The sequence below is a fragment of the Brachyistius frenatus genome, unplaced genomic scaffold (genome assembly GCF_029030835.1).
Source record: "Brachyistius frenatus isolate BFR_SWC_R1_liver_20210118 unplaced genomic scaffold, ASM2903083v1 Contig_20, whole genome shotgun sequence".
Lineage (NCBI taxonomy): Eukaryota > Metazoa > Chordata > Actinopteri > Embiotocidae > Brachyistius > Brachyistius frenatus.
Genome location: NW_027210619.1, coordinates 4,948,079 through 4,967,776, shown reverse-complemented (window position 1 = coordinate 4,967,776; position 19,698 = coordinate 4,948,079). Strand labels below are relative to the sequence as shown.

Genomic DNA, 19,698 nt, shown 5'->3' with positions numbered 1-19,698 from the left:
ACAAGTGTTTGTCCCTCGACTTCCTGCTCCCTACTGTCAAGAGTGAACCTGGGTTGGAACTTCAACTTCCACCTCTCACCTCTCTGCAGGTCCCTCCGGACTCTGAGCCGATGACACAGTCTACAGCGATGCGTGCAGAAGGGGGGACGACTGGGGCTCATTCAGAACTGTGTCACTGTCCACCTGAGCAAACAGAGTTTCAAAGAAGCAGAGAGAGAGAGAGAGAGAGAGAGAGAGAGAGAGAGAGAGAGAGAGAGAGAGAGGAGAAACTGGTAGGGAGACCAGGAACCAATTGGTGAGGGAGGGCTGGCAGAGTGACAGCCAATGAACAATAACATTAGTCTTCCGCTTTGGCCCAAGTGAACGCTCCTTCTGGACACATCTCTGCCTCTTCTTATTATTTCTTTTTTCTTCTCTTTTTTTTTTTGCGTGAAGTTCGTTCCAATGGAAACACATTCCTGTCATGCCTCACTGCTGTTCCCTGTTTAGATTTCTCATTACAAACAGCATTACACGCATGGGCTGGAGCTGGCCAGAGCACAAGCCAGGGAGAGAGGCCAGGGACCTCGGTCCTTCACAGCCTCCAGGAGACAAATGAAGGATCTGGGTCTACCGTGGAACAAAACCCCAAATCACAGGTATTAACTTTTTACATCCACTCCATCTAAGGGACAGAGAACAGAGCTGTAACATGCGCCCATCACAAGAAGAAAATGCGTTTTGAAAACTCAAACTAACATTGACCTCCAAACCTTCTGTAGCTGCCTTCTTGTTGCAAAACTTCAAATGAAGCTGAACAGAAACCTTGGGAAATCTCCAAAAATGTTCCTTTGATATTAAACTGTCACGAGAACCGCCAGTCCATCTTTGGATTTTGAAACTTCCCTGTTATGTTGGGTTATGACGAACCCCCAATTTCCATCAAGACGATTTATGATTATGAAGTGGAGCTGCCTCACAGGATACCAGAAAGTTATGGAAAGCAGATCTCCTTCTTTCTCCCCGCAACTCTCTCATCTTAATCCAAGCGCAGCACCAGAGGACTTTGGCTGCCGTGACTCCCTAGGCTGTCTGGGAATTGTTGACTGACACCTGACTGTGTCTATTAGTGTGAAAACTAGGGTTGCACCACATAGTACTGCAGCTACCTATACACAAACCATGTTGATAGAGTAGAGTGTATGGCTGTTTTTGTATTTCTGATTGATAAAGGTTTTTTTTTTTTTTCATGGAGCAGCCAATCAAATACGTTGTGACGTGCACATGTAAATCACAAGTGAGATTCCTGATTTTTGACCACTTTGTAGAGGAAACTGTCAGTGGTGATGTGTTGTGACACATCCGCCAATACCGGACTTGCAGACATCTCTGTTATCAATTTCTTCAAATGATAACAGTGACTACTGTCTTTTGAAGCAACGATGTGAACATTCTTTCAAAACAGACTGTCTGTTGTCTTTCATGTGAATATGGCTTGATTTAATCATTTTATGATATTTATGTTCTCCTTTTATCTCAGGTATAGTTCCATAAGTTTTATTTATGGAGATGCTGAAGATGTGTTGAAATGATAAAAAACTGCAATCGAGCATCCTTTTCTCATGACGACTTAGTCAGTTTGACAAAGAGACAACTTGTTAGGGCCCGAGCACCGAATGCGGCCACAAAACATCAAGCCACAAGTATTCCCTCCCAAGAGTGTAATATGTTTAATATCTATAATAATTTGTTTTCAACTCTGTTAAAGTAGTCAAATAGCCAAGTTCAATATACACCTGAGATTTGCCACAATGGAAATATGTTTAAATTTTTTTCAAAGAATAGTTTGATCGTTTTTTAGAAAGGTGCTTATTTGTGTTTTTGCAGCAATTTAGATGAAAAGATTTTTACTCTCATGTCTGTGGGCAAAATATGCCAGCTAAATATGAAGCTGCTACCTGTCCATTAGGGAAACAGGGACAAAGAACCAGCCTGGCTCTGACAAAGACAACAAAACCCCACTACCAGCACCTCTAAACAGACCGAGATAGAACAAACTAATTATGAATTATCAAGCTTTACAGGTGCTCGCGGTTTCAAATTGTAAACATGTACAACTTGGGTCATTGCCAAGCCCTTGCTAAACAAAATTTTCCAGTTGTGGCAGGAGGTGTATTTTTTTTTTTTTTTTTTTTAGATTCTTTACACATACATAGACCTCTAAATGTACTCTGTATCTGGAGTATATGATATGACTTAAAATCCTGTAGTGTGAAAGGAACAGCAGGGGGTCATGAGCAGAAACCTGCAATAGCACTGGAGAGCTTCATAAACACAACTCAAGCTCAGAGAACAGTAAGATTGATATATGATTATATCTCCGTGGTAGCGGGAGGTCAGATAATGTATAAAAATGACTACTAATTATCACAGGTGCCACTCCCCTACACCTCGCTGCAAACAACACAAGCTGTAGCTTGCTCTAGCCCTATTTTAGACAAACAACAAAACGTTTTCTCCAGCTCACCTCCAGCTTGCACAGTATCATGTACAAGCCATGTTGATTCCATCTTCTCAGCACTACTTTATCCAAAGTTGCCTCTCTTATGTTGTTTTTCGGTGCAAAATAAAGCGCACACACGGGTGAAAATAACTAGCGATCCGCTTTCCAGTTTGTTTCGCTCTGAGGTCACGTTAGATCTCGCGAGACTCAGTGAGACATAAAATTTCAGGAATCGCCTCTTGGAAACCGCCCGGGCATCTGTTGCAAAGGCATTATCAACATTGCGTATAGAAAAGGCTTGAAAGTAATGCACAATAAATTAACTAAAAGTCCCGCACTATAGCTTTAAAGCACATGCGGGCGACCATTCATACACATGGCTGTTAGTTTGGTAACAGCTTTTGCAATATTGGGCATTAGAGCATATCCCCTGGATGCACTAATGTAGCCTACCATTGTAAACTCCATCCCCATCAAACCTTTAAAAGAATTAGCTGCAACCACTCGATTAATCATTTTGGGCCTGCACCAACTTTATTTAGGCTACCACAAGACAGATATGAGAGCATGTAGTAATTTTATCATCTTAGTCTCAGTTTATTTCCCAAAATACTAAAGTTTTCCTTGAAGCCAAGTCACTAAAACAAAATTCATAATATACACATATACGCATTGCATAAATGCGTGTATGTAAACACTTGAGTAATATTTGAGGTTTATTTTCACTTACTAATAAAATGGATTGTGAGGAAATTCCCCAAAAGACTGAGCTGTCCAACTTTGTATCCAGAAGCCAGTGCTCGAACCAGGAATTAGAGAAAGTCGAGGCCACCTGTTTCCCACTCACTTCTACTCCACTTTTGGCATAATCCAGCCTTGTTCATGGCAGATTAACACCAGGCCGTATGAGGTGGCAGTGCCAGCTGAGCTTCAAAACATGAGGGGAACTGCCATAAACTTTAGTGTACCACAATTTGTGGCATCCAATGCATTTAAATCACATGATCCCCTCGTGTATACGGCGATTTCCCAGTTTGTCAAAAGAAATGCTCTGTCACGACTCTTAGCACCAGCGTGGGCACACATTCCCGTCTGGTTGGGTAACACATTCTTACATTGCATTAGTGGTGCGTTATGTTCAGTCAACAACATGCCTACACTGTGCTGTTCTGTTAAAACTGTGATGTAGCACTGTGGAGCTGTCACAGTGCTGTTTCATTCTGGCCTCTACCCAAAACAGTCACACAACATCAAATCGTGGAGCTCATTTCTTATTATAAATCATGCGAATTATACAGTGACTCTCCGGCTCACTTATTGTTCAGAAATGTTTACTTTAAACTGTTCATGGTCCCTGAGGATATGGTTTCACACAGCAAAGACAAACAACTTTTGACAGACATGGGTCTAATTTAAATACGAGGCTGCTTAACTGGATTTGTTGTATGGAAAAGACGTCTAAAATGAATTCCATACATCAAGCTATAAGCTTTCAGTTACAAAAGTTATCTTAAAACTATGATGAGAAGCTGGTATATTAGATAATAATTAAATACTTCAACACAAGATCCAATTAGCTTCTAGCTAATAAGCTTCTGCAGTTTTTATCACACTTTATGACTTTTGCTTATTATAGTTATCACTGATGAAGGCCATAAAATGTGGTTGAAAACTGTGGACAACAGAAATAAGTTTGACTTTGCATTGAGCTCCATTGTTGAATACCATGAATACTGACTTACATCAGTGTGTTGTCATTAAATAACTTGTAGAGCAGCACTTTTCATGTTCAAAAGTATTTACAGACTGATTAATAAAACATGAAAATGGATTTTTGACAATTTACTGCAATTTCAATGGAGAAACTACTGCTAGTACAAATACATTTTGCTATACAAAATTATATGAATAAAAAAAAAGGTTTTCCTGAAATTGATATTTTGAAAAAAAGCTAAATTTAAGTAAACTGTTCAGGCAAAATAAACCTAAAAGTATAAATTTCAGCCTACCAGCAGTATATTCACAGGACGGTACATAGCATGTCCTCTTTTCAGTGTGTTTTGAGTGATGACGTTATTTGGAAATTGCACAGACGAGCGAACATGGCAGCAGCGACGTTAATGGGGCTTGAGGCCCTGCTTTTCCCAGTGTCTGCGACCTGCTACTCAGTTGCACCAACACGTGCCTCCATCCACACGCAGATGTTTCCCTCAGAGATCAGCCTGTGATATAGTGTGTAGCATGAAGGACAATCAACTCCCTTGCATGCAGATGCCCCAGGGACCTTTTCAGGGGCCCTCATTTTATTCTCTCAATATATAGTGATAATGAAAGAGCCCTTAAAGCCCCCTTGAAAACTATTTCCCCAGAGCAGGTCTGCTCTAGGCTGCATTCCTCATACCATGCTATGGTATCAAATCTCCTAGAATATTGTAAATTATAGAAAGGAACCACAGGATGACAGATTGGTAATGCCATACATAATACACACAAAGTGTTGAATGTATATACATTGAATGATAGTTTATTTGAATTATTATATAATTGTTATTTAGTTAATTTGATGTTGATGTGAATATTTTTCAACAAAAAAAATTCTTTGAGGAATGAGGTTATAATAAAGTATTGTGTTTCACTCAGAACATTATTACGGCCTCTCTGTGTCTCCCTTATGATTGTATCCCTTGCTAATACATGCATTTGAAACGCCATGTAGACCATAAGGTAAATCTCAGTGGTTCATAGACACAAGCCACAAATGGCAACATTTTAGAAGATGTGAGTTGGAACTCAAAAGGGTCTTTTGGCGTGGGTTTGGAGAAGAAATCACAAGTCTTACGAGCCTTCGGGGTGTCATTTTGCCTGACGGTGCATTCAGGCAACACTTACAAACACGTCCTGTCCAACTAGTTGGAGAGTGGCAGACTTTCTTTATGGGCTCTGGGCTGGACGGTGTGAGGGAGGAAGGCACGTAAAAGTGCCTGGTCGCAGGAATCAAAGGGAAGAGACGGCGTCCCAGGGACACCGGGGCCGCACTGATGGGATTCTTACAGACAGGGGAGCCCAGGTTTGCCAGTCTTCATCCCCTCAGTGGAGAGGCCACTTCCCGAGGCCACTGTGGTTCCTCAGTATCACCTATCAGTGAGGTCAATCAGTGGCTGAGATAGAGCAGTTACTAAAGCCGGACGGTCTTTGAACACAGCAGGGGAAGAACTCCCCCAGGTCTCTTATCTCATTAAACTTGAAAAGGATATTAATCCTTGAAAGGCTAAGATAACAGTATGGATGACACCAGGCAGGGAGACTGACAGTGATATAAATGCTATCTGTGTTGGGTTATCAATGTTTCATCTCAGGAGACAAGAGGGGAAGATGTGGAATTCTTGAAAGGGTGTTTTTGAAAATGTTGTCAGGTTGTTTTACAAAGAGATTGTTATAAGGTGTTATTTTCAGAGAAAGCAACACATAGTTTTAGAATTGATAAAAATGATTACTGAACAAATAAAGCTTTACATTTGAAATGCAGTTTTATATGTATTAAAGTGTGAATTAATGCTAAATGACAAGGCATACATGCCATCAAAGAAAGAAATCTTGGCCTCAAAGACATTACAAGCCACAAAGAATCCAACAGAAATGAGTCTACTGCACACCCATCTGACATCACACTTTTGTCTCTTTTCTTTCTGAGGCGCACTTTTTCACACCAGCGCACAAAACGGTCTACTCGCTTGCTGCCAGTGCTGCAGTGCCCCACACCTCGAGCATGGTTAACAACACACGGAAAGAAAAACACCACGTTGTACTACGAGATGCCAGAATCATAACAAATCTTGACAGGCACAAAAGAAAGCTGGAAAATGTCCTTTATGTGATGTTCAAGTCATCATTTTTTAACTTTGGTGGGCAATGCTTGATGATGGCAGTTTAAACCAAATAGATTTGGTCACAGCTAACATCAAACAAACCCTTCATAGGAGCTCTCTGGGATATTATATAATTTAGCTCCTTCCAAATGAATGGGGACATAATTGGGGAAACAAGCACATGAAATGTCCTGTTGTACTAAACAAATAAATGTACAAATAAATAATATTCGTTAGCTGAGAGGTCGTTCTCAGAAGAGGCAAAAGGCGTGTATAATGATGCCAAATATACTTCACTGTAGCTGGCAGCAGCCCTATAGTATCATCAGTGCTGTTCATTCACTGATCCATTGTTTTTGTTATATATTTGTTGGTTTTAGACGCCAGAAATACCCATGAAATGAGCAAAAACAGATCTCAAATACTGCAGCTAATCAAGTGTTTTCGATTTGTTAACACTAAAAATAAACCAAAACCGCCCACTTCAACAGTCGGATTTAGAAGTTTCTAGGCATCGTATGGCGCTATGTCAGTCATGAAATTGTGCAATCATGGTGAAAGTATCAGATGGTTTTAGTGCCTGTTAGCTTCCAGCAGCATAACGGGGTTTTATTTTAAGATTTGTGACCTGATGAAATTGCTCAAGAACAACTGGCGGGAGAAAACACAAATGCAGGTCGTCCCAGTTTTTCTCTTTCTCCAGCTGAGCAAGGCCATCAACAGAGTTGCATGTCTGCTAAACTCACCACCTGATTGAACGAAGCCACAAAAAGTAAAGTTTCCACAGCTGTTCTGTGTTAGCTGGGAAACTTTGGCTTTGCGGGGTCAGGATGGCCGGGGTTGCCAGGTGAATGCAAGGCCTCTACTTTAGCAATTTCCCTCCATTATCATTTGCGATTTCATCTGCAGGTTTACTCTGACCATTCTCCTTGCAATTCCTGCCATTACTCTAAAAATGTAAACCCAAAATGTGCAAATATTACTATTACTGAGGTGAGCTAATCTATTTTAAGTTGCTTAACCAAGTTAGCCTTAACCTGCATGTTTACTCTGCATGCGTGTAGACTGTAGCCTAAATCAGTAATGGGGGGAGTGTAAAATTAGAAACCAGTTACTTAAAGCCATGGGTGAGATGCCCCCTAATCTGCAACACGCTTCGATTAGCTCAGTGCCACATAACTGGTAGACATATTTTCTCATCATGACTCATTGCAGCTAAAATAAAAACAGATTAAAATCAGACGTGTATGTTCATTCTCTTCTTTTCACTTCCTTCAGGTATGTGTTTTATAACAACACTCACTGACACCCATAGCTGATCTGATTAGGAAGTCCATCTCATCTCAGTGTCTCTCCGTGCACTGCAACAATGCCAAAACTTGTTTTTATATCCTTTCAAAACATTATGTACACCATGAAGGCAAAATAATCCAACTGGAGTCAGATAGAGGCTGTTGTAAGAGTGAGTCAGCAGATGTCTTCTCAGGTCGCAGGTTGGTGTTTGATGGTCTCTCAGGATCTTGCAGGTTGTGCAAGTCGATGTTATTGTATTCCAATTTCAAATTTAGAAAGATGCACTTGAAATACATGCTCAGGTCAATCTGGGTTCCTTGTATCAGAGCTTTACAACAGACTATGATTGTAGATTGTGAAAAGAATGGGAAAAACAGTTTTTCCAAAGTATGCTCCTCTCTGACTTGGTCTCTGGAAGCTGCTAATATTTTCACATTTGCTGACATGACAGCCATTGTGGTCAGGTAAGTAGCAACCGAGAAGTTTGACGACTCAGATGCAAAGCTCTGTTTACAAATGATGATCACTTGAGCTGTGATTTTATTGTAGAGTTCACCTGCTTTGGGATGGTGATGTTCATAATAAAAAAAAAAAAAAGAACTGAGAATGGTTTTATCTTCACAATTGAGACACTGATCACATCAATGCCGTCACGTTGAATAAGCGACTGCAGCTTAACTGCATTCACTTTGGAACTCTGGTGTAAATCAGATGGGTACAATAGGATGAACATCGGAAGGAGGCCATGGTATGATAGTTGCAGTAAAGCTCATTTCCAATGGTTAAAGCCACTCTAAAATGTGATGTTTTATCGGCAAAGATTCGCTTTTTAATTTTCCCTGTTATGAAACTTAATCTTACAAAGGCTCCTGATGCGTCATGAATAGAAAGTCGACAGAACAAATTTGGTTTTAGTTATAGGGTCCAGTTCATGTGGTATGAATACACTATATATAAAGCCCGGTTTTTAGGTGTTGACAGCAGCACAGTTCTTAGAGTGCATTTTACTCTGACTGTGCCATTTTCACTCAAGTGTCTTTGCACATTACTTCATGATCTGGCAGACTTTTCGAGGGTAAAAATGTGTTTTCTTGTTCATTCACATTGGAGCTGCAGCCTTGAAATTTATGACTCCACAAAGTCATCATTACCACCATCTATCACACATTCTTATGTATGAACACTGCATCCAAACATTTATTTTATAGCACTGTAGGTGATAAACTTCAGGCCTCACTTATAGAGTCCATTCCATTTGGAGGAAATAGGTAGGCTCATGTCTTTCTCACTTCCTCACACCTTTAAAAATGCTTGTTTGCTTTTACAACGGCCTCAGTGGGCAGCTGGGGAGAGGCAGCGCAGATGGATTCGGGCTCCGTTATTTTTTTCTCCCTTTGTAACAGCTCATTTAAAATCACAAGGGCCTGAAGCCCAAGACGGATGGAATCTACTTAAGAAAGAGTCAGTGTCTAATTTACCTCAAATACTTCAGAATGTGAAGTAACTCTACACCTTTGTGAAAATGCTTTAGGAGCTCTCTGTCATGAAAGTGTGTGCATGTTTGGATAAAAGGTATAGTTCTATATAATTTTTAATCTTTCAAAGGCCACTCTAACTTGAACGTTTTTGTACGAGAGCAAGATTTCTAACTTACTAAATGGTTTTAAAGCTCTCTGATTGGTGGTTTGCAGCAATATTAGACTATGTGAGAACTTTCTTAGTCTCATCATTGCGTGTATAGCATATCAGGTCAGTCCCGTGAACTGAGCCTGCTGTGAAATTGCTTAAGCTTGGTTTGAAAGTATTCATGCAAGTCATATATCACCCGCTCGCAGTTCACCTTATCTTGACTGCTCTAATACTGCCACAAGAAGCCTAGCTTGCTCACATCAAAGAAATGTTTTGAAAGTCCTATAAGCACCCTTTAAAGGGTTACATAGATCTCCTGAAAATACAGAGCTGAGTTAAGAGACCTATCGTGGGAATAACAACCCGGGCTGATGATTTAGGCACTTCAGTCGAGATGTTGATGTTCAAATTATCAAGAATGTCCAAAATTTATTTACAAGAAAATGTTTTGAAAGGTTTTTTTTAATGTGTATTTTTATGTGTTGTGTTTACTTCCTTTCCTCTCCATGCAACCTCATAACAAGATGGAAAAACAATCAAAAATGCAAGAGCCTCAGAGGTAAATTAACTTTATTTAAAAAAAAAAAAAAAAAGTTTATCACGCAAGGCAACAAAGAGAAGAAATGCAAACTGCTATGAACAGACCACAGGATCCCCACCCCCCCACCCCCACCCCCCACTGGCAGCAAAGGGGTTCTCATTACAACCAAATCAAAGGATTCAACAGAACAAGACTCACATTGTTCTGATTGTGTTTACTTACACTAAAAACATTAAAACTGGACAATCTGAATGTACAGTAGAAGACAGACAATTCTGATTCTCACATGAATCCAAACACAGAACCTTATACTAACTTTTTTTTTTTTTTTTTTTACATTTAGTCGACGGTACAAATGAAACAGGAAGGTTTACGGCTATGCAATACATTTGATTGATCACTTTAAGACAGACTATACATGTCGCAATGGGCACTTTCTGGGGAAAATGGGTTTACCAAAAAAAAAAAAAAAAAAGAAGAAGCAAGGTCCCGTCCAGGGTTCTTTATTGAAGTAACATCAAACCTGCATGTTGAGGTAAGCATGCCACTGGGGAATAGGAAGGAAGCGATTCCCTTTAGAAAGGACTCCCTTAACCATATCCCCACTCACTTTGTAATTCGCTTTGACAGTAAATCAATTCTCAAGCCTGGCCCCTTGGACTCCTCCAACCCTAGGTCCTCCTCTCTCAACATTCCTGCACACATGAATCACTCCAACTCCTGGCTTCTAGAAGGCATTTCCTGCCCGGCCCTCTCTCTCTTTCTCTCTGTCTGACTCCTCTGCTGAAAGCTGGGCAGGAACTCGGCCGAGCTTTGATTTGGACCCAGAGGGAGAGAGGGCGGAGAGCTCAGCTTAACACTGGGCCCTGGCTCTGGGACTGCTCAGAGAGAGAGAGAGAGAGAGAGAGAGAGAGAGAGAGAGAGAGAGAGAGAGAGAGGGAGAGACATGGAGACCTGGGATGTGTTGGGAGATGCCTGCACACCCAAGCAGGGATTTAGTGTTTTACCTTTCAAATTGCAAATAGGAGCAGAAGAGCATATTCCAACAGTAAAATCATCCCAGCACAACTGTCCTCATGCGTCCTCTCTTAGGATTTAAGTCTACATTCTCTCAAAGAAAGATGTTCATTATTTCAGGTCTGAGACCGCTTAACATGAAACATCATCACAGATTTTCCAGAACAACGGAGTGTGTAGTGTTTTAAATTCCTTAACACACTGTAAGAACTTACTGTTACTTCTCAATGAAGTGAATAGAGGAGCATTCAAATAGTTTATGGAAAAAATGTACACAATGGGAACATAAAGTGGCTCTTCAAAGCTGTACACCTGCTCAAGCTTCACTCAAGAAATCATCTTTGATGCTAAATCCACACTATATGTACATATAACTTTTTGTCAGTTGAGCAGACTCGAGATGACCAAAGCAGCTCTTAAAAAGAACGGTCTAAATATTTACACAAGTAAAACGTCCAGTACGTATTTTACAGAGATCACGACATAAAGATCACAAACAGATAGTCTTAAGAGTGTGGGACGTGTGAAGCTGCAGCTGAGTGACAAGGGGTCATACTGTATGCAGCTAGCGCTGGCCTACAGTGCAATGGCTGCTCGGTGTATGTATGTGTTAGTGTGTTAGTGTGTGTGTGTGTGTGTGTGTGTGTGTGTGTGTGTGTGTGTGTGTGTGTGTGTGTGTGTGTGTGTGTGTGTGTGTGTGTGTGTGTGTGTGTGTGTGTGTGTGTACATGTGTAAACTGCAGCAATCGTAGATGCACATGTTTGTAGACTTGTTTTTTTGCGAATGTTGCAAGTGTGTGATCTCATCCTCTTCCATACTCAGATCATGGCTCTTATCACCAGTCTTCCTTTGACCTGGTGAAGATAGTTGATCTGCTCTGACTCCAAGCTCTGATTGGTCAGAGCCTCATCCTCACTATCAGCGGGCTCCTCCTTGACCTTGATGACCCCGTAGTGAGCGTCTGGGAACTCGCTGCTCGAGCCACTGCTGCAACTGCTGAACGTGTGCTTCCGGATGACTCCTCCAGGGGGCAGCCTGTCCTCCTGCATACTCTCTGTCTCCTCTCTGTGCTGCTCCTCCTGCTCTTCCTCTGACTCCTGCAGGTGTGCACTGGGCTGACGTAACTGCTCAATGGACTTGGACAGCAGCTGCAAAACACATTGGCTCCGTATTAATGATGATATCCTGCAGCCAGCAATCTTTAACAATCAAACTTTAATAGGAGCAAAGAAAAAACAATGTCAATTTAAGGCTTCAGCCACTAGTTTTAATCATACAAATACAGCCAAAGAGTAGCTGAAAGATTTTACTTTTAAAAAACAAAAGGTACCATCCTCATCTGTCAGTTAATTGCCACGTAATAATACTTTCCTATTTTCAGAAAATGTTCATCCTCTTGCAAATCAAAATCAACAAAATCAAACTCTTCACAGTCTCTGTAACTAAATAAATGACCTACAAATGTTGCATGTCTATATTAACTAATATTTGCTTATATTTAACTATTATTGTCATGCTAATTATAAAACCTTAAATTAAGAACAATAAAAACTGCAGTAATTATAAAACAGAAAAAAGGACATAAAATATATGTCACGTTGGACATTTTTAAAACACACACCACAAGTGTGAACATTTTTGTGTGACACTGACACTGACACTGACACGGTTAGGGGCGGCTGTGGCTCAGGTGTTGCCCACTAACCGCAATCTCCTCCTGTCCACATGCTGAAGTGTCCTTGGGCAAGACACTGAAGTTGCTCTCGATGCTACGCGAGCCTATTAGTGTGTGAGCGTGTTATAAGTGCAGCCCATCAAACATGACTGTGTTCTGAAAAATAGAGTGTTTTTCTTACATTGGAAAAAAACAGAGGGGACTTTTAGACTTAGAAAAGAGGCAGTTATATTATGCAGAATATTAGTGAATTAAATGTCACATTTACACATACAATTGTAAACAGCTGTATTTATGGAAGCTATTGTAACTTTAATGATGTGGCTGGTGGCTTTGGTAAACAACATGTTAGGAGGGTTAAGAGTAGAGACAGATTAGCCATTGTGCCTACCTTTTGTATGAGTTAATAAACATTCAGTAATGGTTACGGCCACTTAAGGGGATTAGTGTCACCCACGTACATTATAAAATACAGATCCGAATGTACGAGGTCTGGCCTATGGTGAATCATGTATTTTCCTAAAAAACTGAGATTATATTCTGCTATTACTGGAGCCACGCTTCTGGTGTAGGGAGAATGGCATTACATTGGCTTGCCAAAGAGGATATCAACAGAGCATATGGCATTCTGCTCCATCAAACTGAGCCAACGTCCTCTCTACTGGCACCATTCATGAGCCCATCATATTACACTCTAAACCTAGGAAATTTACATGCATATTCTTACTTAATCTGTGTTTGTTTTTTACTCCCATCAAAAATGTTTACATCTATCAGTGTCAATTCTCTATTTTTATTAACATTTAGCACCCGGACATCAGCACGTCTTAAAGCACAGGTTTGCATTTAAGGAAAAAGGATACGAACTGTAAAAACTACATTTTAATTAAGTAACAGTTCAATATTTGTTTAACAGAGGCATATGAGAGGGATACTTCAGTGACTTGCAGAACTAATGGTGCCGTGATATGATTATTTAACCACCAGAGGGCTCCAAGAACAGGCAGAGAAGTATCTTCCCTTTGACAGCTGGTAACCACAACATTACTGTCTGCAGAATCTAGTCCTTATATAAATATCCTTTCAGCTATAAGAATTAGCCTCCTTAGTTTGGTATTAGTAAACACTGTTCAAACCTCTTCCTAAAATCCATAAGCTCTTGTAAATTTCCATTAGTGCCCCCTACTGTTGCTGGCACTGAAGGAAGTTTAAAAACAACCGTAGACAAGCCACTGCTTGGAAATTAATTAGGGCAATGTTTTGGAGATCCCTCTTCACAAACACTGAGGGCTCATCCCTGATTAGTGGCCATTTATAACCTCCACTTAAAGAAGCTTTACTTGCGATCTCATTGGGCCGAGTGATCAGAGCAGGCCCTGTTCACGTATTTCAGACAAGATGTCGTCATTATTCCAAAGCTCTTTTCAAATCGAATCAGCTTCAGAGTACTTTTCAGTAATTACAGCTGATATTAAGACTAATTTCCGCTGCCCGGCTATACCACATGTTAGTTATTTTTAGAGTTACAGAGGAATTTAACCGGAAACTGTTAAAGTTGTACACCTGTACTGTTCAGCTCAATAAGTGCTTGTCGTGGGTTGTGCTTTTTCAATACTCCTAGGTATGAGTTGCTCTATGGTTCCCATGGTTTCATGGCCCAGCGTTGGGACACATCGCTACGTGAACTCACACAATACAGCCTTTCACAGTTTCTGCCACCTCACACACGTCCCTCACCAGAATAATTACAGTCTGTGTATAGCGAGGTCACCTCGGCCAACTTACAGAAACACAAATATTGCCACAGAGGAACAAAATGCATTCGGGGCACTTTTTTCTTCATTTGAACTTAGATGAATTGAATTTCACAGAGTTAGCATGTGAACAGCACTGATGCCTTAAGCTATGATAACAGAATTAGTGCAGGGGAAGGATTTCTTCCCCATTTGAAGTCAGGCAGAAGTTCTTTGCTTTGCAGAAATAACACCAGGATTCAGGGAAGAACAGTCTACGGCCCAGGTCTGTAAACTTGAGCTGCCACAGATGCTTTTACAAAAGACTAAAAATAGATCAGCATTTGTGTGCTTAAAGTGATTAAATCAGACTCCCTGCAGTAAAATAAGACCTCATGAGACCTAAAAAGGAATACAGAATGCTGCGAAAAGCAATTTGAAAGTCAAAACCCTCCACTGTGAATGAATATTGATGACCAGCACAATACCTTATTTATATGGACCTGCTGCTGGTACTGTTTCTGTTTTTCCAGGAAGTGCTGGTGTTGCTGCTGGATGACAAGTTGGGCCAGTGTGTTCTGAGGCAGCGGCGCCGACTGGGTTCTGTTCAAAGGTCGGTGTTTTGGTAGTTTGGGCCGACTGCTGGAGGGGCGATCCTTCATTGCCAGAGGGGACTGCGGGTGGGACGACATGGAGCCTTGGCCTTGGCCAAAAAATATGAAAACTCTTGTTAGATTTTTCTGTAATCATACTTTAAAAGTAGTTGAATTTTCAGTATAAGAATATGCAGTCTTACCACAGGAGAGCATCTTCTGCTGCCTCATTTGCTCCTTCTGGAGGAGGTGTTGGAGGAGAGCCTGGTGGCTGGGGCTCACCTTTGACTCCAGGCCAGTCTGAAGGGGCACAGGGCCCAGCAGGTGCCCAGGCAGCCCATGTTTGATTTCTGTTGATCTGTCTTTCAACCCCATAGCAGCCTAAGAGAGGAGAAAAGACAGTAAAGTCATGATTAATCTTGAATACGCGCTACACATGCAGTGCGTTAGGCCCGATGGTCAGGTATAGTAATTTCTTTAACAATAATTTAATAATATCAACTGTTTTTTATGAATGAAAATGGGTCGCATAGTTACAAATTCAAGATAAGGCATCATCCCTGAAATCAGAGACCGTCAGTGGTTAGCATCTGATGAACAGGCCTCTGTGGAATGTGCCAGAGCTAAAAGATGATATATCATGTGCTAGGTTATCAGGAGTTGCACTTGAGTGGATTTGGACTTCTTAAAAGCTGTGATAAATGAGGTAATAGGGGAGGATAAGAGCATGCCTGACACAAGACACTGCAGAACAATATTTATCTAAGGTCGATAAAATCATTTGGGGCCACAGGTCAGCGACCTGACGGCAGGTTTCGTAACTTCCAGACTGAGCCGAGAAGCTTTCATTCACTGAACGACTACACAGGTGTCTGCGATGGGATTTCATGAAAGAATGTCTGCAAAATTCATACTCACATTAATGGGTGAGGACGCAGTTGAAAGTCCCAAGGAGATGTTGGGTAAGGAGGGAGATGTATATAAACTCAGCATGGACACAGAGCCCTCAGGTCGAAATAATCTCGGCTGGGAAGGCCATCTCTACATCAAACATGCAGGAGAGACCAAGAGAGAGAGAGCGATTTAGGAGGAGGGGGCAGATTTAGAAATCCCACTATGGACAATTTCAAAAGACAACATGAGCAGTAGCATAAAGGTTAATGCATGAACAACAGCCCACCTTGCTGCAAACAGAAAGGTACAAGGTTTTATGATGGATAAAGGCAGCAAAAGTTTCTTAGCCCCTCACAGAATGGCACCTGTGAGGATGATGTGCTATTATAAAGCACTGCAAACCTCTAAATCTCCCGCTCCATCCTCAGTTCTTCAGTCCCCAGTTATCCTACAGCCTGTTTCTGCTCCCCGGTCCCAACCCTCAGGCTACTCTCTCAGAGAACATCAGCACTGGGGCATACTTCCTGCACCCAGCCGAGCAGTGGACCAGCATGTGGTTTTGGAACAGCAATGTTTATCCTTCCAACCCCTACCAGTACTCAGTGACCTGTATGTGGATATCCGGCCCATATTTGACCCGAGGGACCAGTTCCCTCTGAAAAAGGATACCTAATGTAACGGTGCACAAACACGCCTTGCTTTTGCAACAGGCATGAGGTCCACAAGCAGCCCCACAGTCCACCAGTGACTTTTATGAGAGCCTCAGCTTGGGCCGCAACAATAGCAATCCTGTGTGTTTATGTTGTTAGCATGTGGGTGTCTTTGGCTACCAGTGCCTGGGATATCAATTAAAATCCACAGTTCGCCTGTCTCCCTAAGCCCCAACCTTCAGCCCCATGTCAGGGCGTCTCTCCCTTCCCTGTGTCACTGGAGGTCCCTGGGAGAATAAACAGTGATGGTTAAGGAAAACACAGCTGTTCTGGTGAGATTGTTTCAGAGATGTGTCATATCTGCCACACTCTATAATAGTCTGCTTTGTGAGCTGAGTCTGAGGGGAGCTCTGGTCAGTAACTCAGCCATGAATCTGTTGGGAAACGCCTCAGAACAACTCAGTACAGGCAGGCAGCCAGGCCAATGACAGAAATACAATGACAAGCCAACAGCAACCTTACAGCCAAACTGCATATTTTTCTTCTTGCTTTGGAAATAAAAGAAAACATAAAACTGATTGTAGAGCACATCTGGAAGAAATAATTATGTATAATAGAAAAAAAATATTTAAATTTCTGCTGTTATATTCAGCATTGTAAAACAAACTCAATTTATTTTCCTGCAGAGTGTCATCTTTATAAAAGCAAACTGGGGGTAATCAGACATGTGGGTCAACTTGTACGCCTTTAATGTCAGTGTGGGAAGTAACAGAAAGAGGACAAGTGGCTGTTTTTATAGCTGCAAGCAGAAGGGCAGATAAAGCATTGCTCTGCCATACGATTACTGTTTGATATTCAAATCATTTCCAAGCAGAAAAGCATCAGAAATTAGTTTATTGCTTTATTCTTTTGACAAATCAGTTGCAGTTCTCATGATTTATAAACATACCTCAGTTTTTGTGGTAGTTGGCAGAGAGGAGGGTCCATTTTCAGCCCCCAAGGCACTGGAGGCCCCTATGGGAGAGCTGGGGCCAGAGCCAGGGGCACTGTTAGTGGACGTAGAGTCTACGAAACATCAAGGAGTTAGACACAGTATGCGTGCTCACACTCTACACACAACTCACATGCACAGAGTTTTGGCATAACAGCTGCAGCCTCACTACAGTTTTATGTGCATGGTCATGGCTGCCTGATTACAATGGTGGTGAAAGTACAATGACCATTATATGCTACTGCATCCAAAAACGACTTATTAGTATGCAGCTCTATAATAATGCCACTAAGATTCAGGTTTATGCTGTTTTGCGAGAATATTTCAAGATGTAGACAAAAACAGACACAGAAAAAAAAAAAAAGGAATTTCAACATATAGTTATGTAGCATACCCATCAGCTCTAGAGCCCTCTTCTTGTATGGAGTCATGATGTTTCCATCTCTTCTCTTTAGCATTGGGCTGCTTCTCCTCTCTGCCACCTTCTGCTTCAGCCTGGATCGTACCTTTAGGTTGGGCTCAGAGGCTACAAAATAAAGAACAAATACTCTAAGTCTCAGATCATATTGTTCAAATGATAAAGATGCCCCATAATGTGGATATTCAGTTGTATGATAATGTAAGTGTACTGTCACTATTTTCATAGTCAAACAGCATGCTTTTAAACAACACTACAGTAATGAACATTTTAAAGAAAACAGTAATTCCATAAAATAAGAGGAAACTCAAAGAAAAACAAATAGACTATAAATCCATTAGAAAACAAGCAATGTTGTCACGTTTTGACATGTCACATTTTCAGTTACAGAGAAATTCAGAGCAGGTTTCAGATAAATTAAATGAGTCAGGGTTGGACCCATTTCCACCTCATCTGGACTAAATTAGGTTGAGCAACACACAGGCTCTAAGTGAAACAGTCCGCTACCTGCCGCCCTGGTGACCACAGTCTGATACAGTAGCAACAGTTAAACTAACACAAAAACATGGCAGATGTTTCAGGCTCGCCCCACATCCCCTCCTCCTAATGCAAACCAGAGATACAAAAACACACGGTCCGAACACACACTCACACGCAGCCTGGCCTGAAACGATCCAGACTTACAAATCCAGTCCCTCTCTGATGACCACAATGCTGACGCAATATCTTTCACAATAGACTTATTACATTCAAGCTTTTCTGATGGTGTTAATGATGGTTTTAAATACTGAAATTGTGTTTCCCTTAACATTATGTAATGAATTTTAAACCTCTACTTAATTGGGGTGAATTTGCTCAGTATAAATGCTCCATTTAATGACCACCAACAGAAAGTATTACACAACTATTACACCTAATAGTATTACACTATTAGGCCAAGACTCCCACATCAGAGAGATTATTATATTCTTTATTTAAATTTTAACTTTAACTTGATGATAACATTTGATAACTGTGATTGTATTGTATTTCAACACTTATAGATTAGATTTGAATCTTTGAAAATATTACAGTCTCTAGCAAATAAATGGTCACTTTAGAATGAAACAAAAAAGACGATATCACAGATTAGTGAACTAGTCCATGAAAATGTATGCGTGGTATGACATATGTGACAATGGAAAAATTATATGGTGCAAAGAATTGAAAAATGTCTGGTTGAATCAAAGCAAAGAATGCATTTTTAATGATGTAACCATCATTTATATGAATGGAAGAAAATGCTTTTGTATCTGTCTGTTGAACCACACTCCTGTCTAGTCACAGTGACAGTGACTCACTCGGTCATGTCTCATATAGGCTTCCCATCAACCCTTGAGACATGGAATCCCACAGCTCGCTTTACACACTCAAATAAACAAGCAGAATAGATAAGCTGGTCTTTTGACTGAAAGCCAGGGCACAAAGCTGTATTGAAGTTATGTAAACCCTCAGTTACACAATAGCCAACCTGTTTCAATTATTTAGTTCTGATCAATAATTAAATGGGCCCTTTTGTGAGGTGTACAACATACAGCTATACATAGGGAAGTGCGGCTGTGATGTGGGAGCAATGCAGGGGGGAGGAAAGGGAGCAGTGATGGGGGCACAGCTCGGAGAGTGGGCCAGATGTTGCTATTTCTGGATTTTATCAAAAGCAGCAAAACCCTCTTCCCTAATACGTGGCACAGACCTCTAATCCTGTGGGTGTGAGGTAGAATGAAAGAGAACGAGGGAGGAAGAAAGGAGGCAGGAGAGATAAATGGAGAGAAAACGCTGTTGGGAGTCGTATGAATCTGCTTCACGCCCTGCTGCCTTGATTGCTTTCTATTTTTACACGCTGCTGCCACCAAGCTACGCATCCCAATTGGTCGCCA

General features: G+C 41.1%; 1 protein-coding gene across 4 annotated transcripts in view; it reads right to left on the bottom strand.

Moving 5' to 3' along the window:
* Positions 1-11,502: 11,502 nt before the first annotated feature.
* Positions 11,503-19,698, bottom strand: part of hdac9b (histone deacetylase 9b) — a 35,825-nt gene continuing 27,629 nt past the window's right edge. For all 4 annotated transcript variants that reach the window (XM_069696181.1, XM_069696182.1, XM_069696180.1 and 1 more), the window contains 6 exons: positions 17,759-17,890; positions 17,323-17,438; positions 15,748-15,870; positions 15,033-15,210; positions 14,725-14,939; positions 11,503-11,976 (listed from right to left, as the gene is read on the bottom strand). In XM_069696181.1, the coding sequence (XP_069552282.1) occupies positions 11,647-11,976; positions 14,725-14,939; positions 15,033-15,210; positions 15,748-15,870; positions 17,323-17,438; positions 17,759-17,890 (1,094 nt within the window). In that variant the 3' untranslated portion in view covers positions 11,503-11,646. The remainder of the gene's footprint in view (positions 11,977-14,724; positions 14,940-15,032; positions 15,211-15,747; positions 15,871-17,322; positions 17,439-17,758; positions 17,891-19,698) is intronic.